Genomic DNA, 3095 nt, shown 5'->3' with positions numbered 1-3095 from the left:
CACACACACACACACACACACACACACACACTCTCTCTCTCTCTCTCTCTCTCTCTCTCTCTCTCTCTCTTTCTGTCCACCCTCTCTCTTTCTGTCCACCTTCTCTCCCTTTCTCTCTTTCCTTCATTCTTTCTCTCTTTCTCTCTCTCATCCTCCCTTCTCTTTTTCACACGCACACACACAGACACACACACACTCTCACACACACACATACACACACACACACACACACACACACACACACACACACACACACACACACATTATCTTGCTGGACCAAACTCACGCCCGGTTTTTGCTTCTCGGATTTCTATGCAATAAAACACGCCGCTTCTTGTCATTCTGCCTTTCTGAGTTGATCTGGTTCTGTCCCAGGTTCTTATGTCCTGTTCTCATCCATCATCTGTTATGTCTCCCCTCTCATCTCTTGCCTTTATTTTTGCTACAAGATCAATCATCGCGTTTACGGGAGCGTAACACCCTCACATCTACCCCCCCCCCCCTTTTTGTGGTTAAAGCAGCGTGAAACTCACCCAACTCAAAAATCATGCAGTTCCTAATCCACCATTCCTCTTCCCGCCTCTAACAGGCCATCAAAGAGAAGGAGCGGTCACGTGACCTGGTGGCTGCCAGTTCTTACTGTGAGCAGATGGCGGTGGAGCTGACGGCGATAGCCTCAAACGTGAGCAGTGCCAGGAAACTGCTCAAGTCGTTGGACCCTCACGGTGTCTCCTTCTTGGACGTGTTGATAGATATGGAGCAGAAGGAGGTGAGTGGATATACACAAACACTTGTACTTCATAATTGCACGCATACACTCAAACACATGCACCTACACACACATACACATACGACCACACACATACACACGAACGTACACTCACACACATACACACATGCACACAAAACACACACCAGACACACACACACACTCATGCGCGCACACACACACAAATACACACACACACACACACACACACACACACACACACACACACACACTGCCCTCATCTCAGCCGACATGCACTGCTCACTGGACCTCTTTTTTGAACCCTGCTGAATAAAATGAAATGTAGAACAATACAATATTATGGTCACTTAAAACGACATGAGACCTTTCCGAAAGAGGTGCATGATGGAAAGATGCGGGATAGGAAAGCCAGAGGAAGGCAAATAATAACATGGATGGACAACATAAGAACATGGACTAGCCTGGATATAGCAGAATATGCAACGACCGTGAAGGATGGAGGGTCATTACACGTCAACCTCTGAGTCAGAGATGACACTTCCAGGTATCCAGTTAACCTTGACATCATTCTTAATGCTCTGAGGTTGCTTCCAACAGACTCCAGCATACTCGATTCGATCACCGACGTGTCTTATTCCCCCCCCCCTCTTAAAAAACAACAACAAAAAACACAAAAATTAAAGGTTCACCCATTCTTCTAAAATAAACTCTCCGGCGTGATGAGGAGAGACATGTCCCACATATGACTGATTACGTGTGACTGTTCTATAACCAGGTAATGGCCCACCCGTCCGTCCAGAAGTACCTCTCTGACGTATAGATGAGAGACCCCCCCCCTTCCCCCTTCCCGTGACATGGCGTTTGACGTGTTTGCGCCTATAAATGGCTGCTTGCACTGTATGCTTCCCTGGAAGTTGAGGTTGTTTCAAAATACTCTCAGGTCTGCTGGGGAAATAGTATAGATTGTGAAGCGCATAGAGCTCGCTGTTGAGCGGGGATTTGCGCTATACAAATGCTATATGTTATTGTATTCCGAGGTAATAGCCCATCGGCCGTTCAATAGCACCTCTCTGACGTGTGGGTCGTAAACACCCCCTCCCACCCTCTCCCACCGCCTGTCACCCCCAGTCGACGTGACTGATGACGTGTGACTGTCCTATTTCCAGGTAATGGCTCATCCAGCCGTCCAGAAGTACCTCTCTGACGTGTGGATGGGGGACATTCGCTGGGCCAGCTGGAAGATCATCATGTTGTTCTTCACCTTCCTGCTTATCCCTCCTGTCTGGATCGTCTTCTCCTTGCCAGTCAGACATCAGTTCAACAAGGTATATCATAATACATTATAAAATATTATTTAAGATATTAAAGATGTGTTTAACGGAGCGAAATTACCAATATGATTCATTTGATTCAGCCAGGGCCAGCCACAATTTCCGTCGTGGATTGGGCAAAAAGCTGTCACTTTGGCATAATTCAGTGGACTCTGACCTTCAAATCAAATGTGTTTGTCTTCAAGGTTGCTTGTGGAATCGATGACAATATTTACATAGTTACACGAATAATTCATTCTTTTTCATCGTCAGGTCCTGGTCGTAAAGTTCATAACTTACCCCATTGGGTGATTGGTGCGTGGTTTGCACCTTCATCCCAATCAAACATCTATTGTCCTCAGCTCTTCTCCTTCTTTGCTTTGTATGTTACGCTCTCGTAACACCTCTAATCCCCGATACTTATATGATCTATTTGTGTGACAAATGCTGTTAAACATTTATTACAAGTGTTTGTTCCTCAGGTTCTGATAGTAAAATTCATGATTTACTTTGTCTTCCACTTCTGCCTGATCTTTCTGTTCTTGCATCGATCCTCTGGCTTCAATCGTTAAGTTCAAGACTTGCCTTTCGTCGCTTCTATCTAATGATGTTCATTTATCAACCCCTCAGGCCCTGGTCATAAGCTCAATGACCTACCTAATTTCTATAATAGTTCTGTTCTTCTATCTATTCCACAGGTCCCGGTGTAAAGTTAATGACGTACCTCTCGTCTCGCTTCTACCTGATATTTCTATTCTTCTCTCTATCACACAGGTTCCGATCGTTAAGTTCATGACATACCTGGTGTCTCACTTCTACCTGATGTTGTTGTTCTTCTTCACCATCGTTGTTCCCCTGGTGCCCATCTACCAGTCCACCAACCTTATTCCGCACTGGTACGAGTGGCTACTGCTGGCCTGGCTCTCTGGCCTACTGGTCACGGAACTGACCAATCCTGGAGACAGGAACGGCTTAGGCTGGATCAAAATTGTCAATCTGGGTATTTGCGCGGTGAGTACGTTGGTTGTAATTCG

At 45.9% G+C, this 3095-nt stretch overlaps 2 protein-coding genes across 2 annotated transcripts in view; both read left to right on the top strand.

Annotated features, from left to right (window-relative positions):
• The window catches only part of LOC106013489 (ankyrin-3), a 4533-nt gene extending 4056 nt beyond the window's left edge, over nucleotides 1-477 (top strand). The window contains exon 4 of the mRNA XM_013089381.2: nucleotides 376-477. Within this exon, the coding sequence (XP_012944835.2) occupies nucleotides 376-477 (102 nt within the window). The remainder of the gene's footprint in view (nucleotides 1-375) is intronic.
• A 109-nt stretch (nucleotides 478-586) lies between these two features.
• The window catches only part of LOC101846776 (short transient receptor potential channel 2), a gene marked incomplete at its 3' end in the record, with an annotated part of 7922 nt that continues 5413 nt past the window's right edge, over nucleotides 587-3095 (top strand). Inside the window, 3 exon segments of the mRNA XM_005110750.3 lie at nucleotides 587-769; nucleotides 1918-2076; nucleotides 2836-3074. Coding sequence (XP_005110807.3) covers nucleotides 650-769; nucleotides 1918-2076; nucleotides 2836-3074 — 518 coding nt within the window.

The sequence above is a fragment of the Aplysia californica genome, unplaced genomic scaffold (assembly GCF_000002075.1).
Source record: "Aplysia californica isolate F4 #8 unplaced genomic scaffold, AplCal3.0 scaffold00939, whole genome shotgun sequence".
NCBI classification, from domain to species: Eukaryota; Metazoa; Mollusca; class Gastropoda; order Aplysiida; family Aplysiidae; genus Aplysia; species Aplysia californica.
Note: the sequence above shows the minus strand (reverse complement) of the source record. Positions and strands in the feature narration are given on the sequence as shown.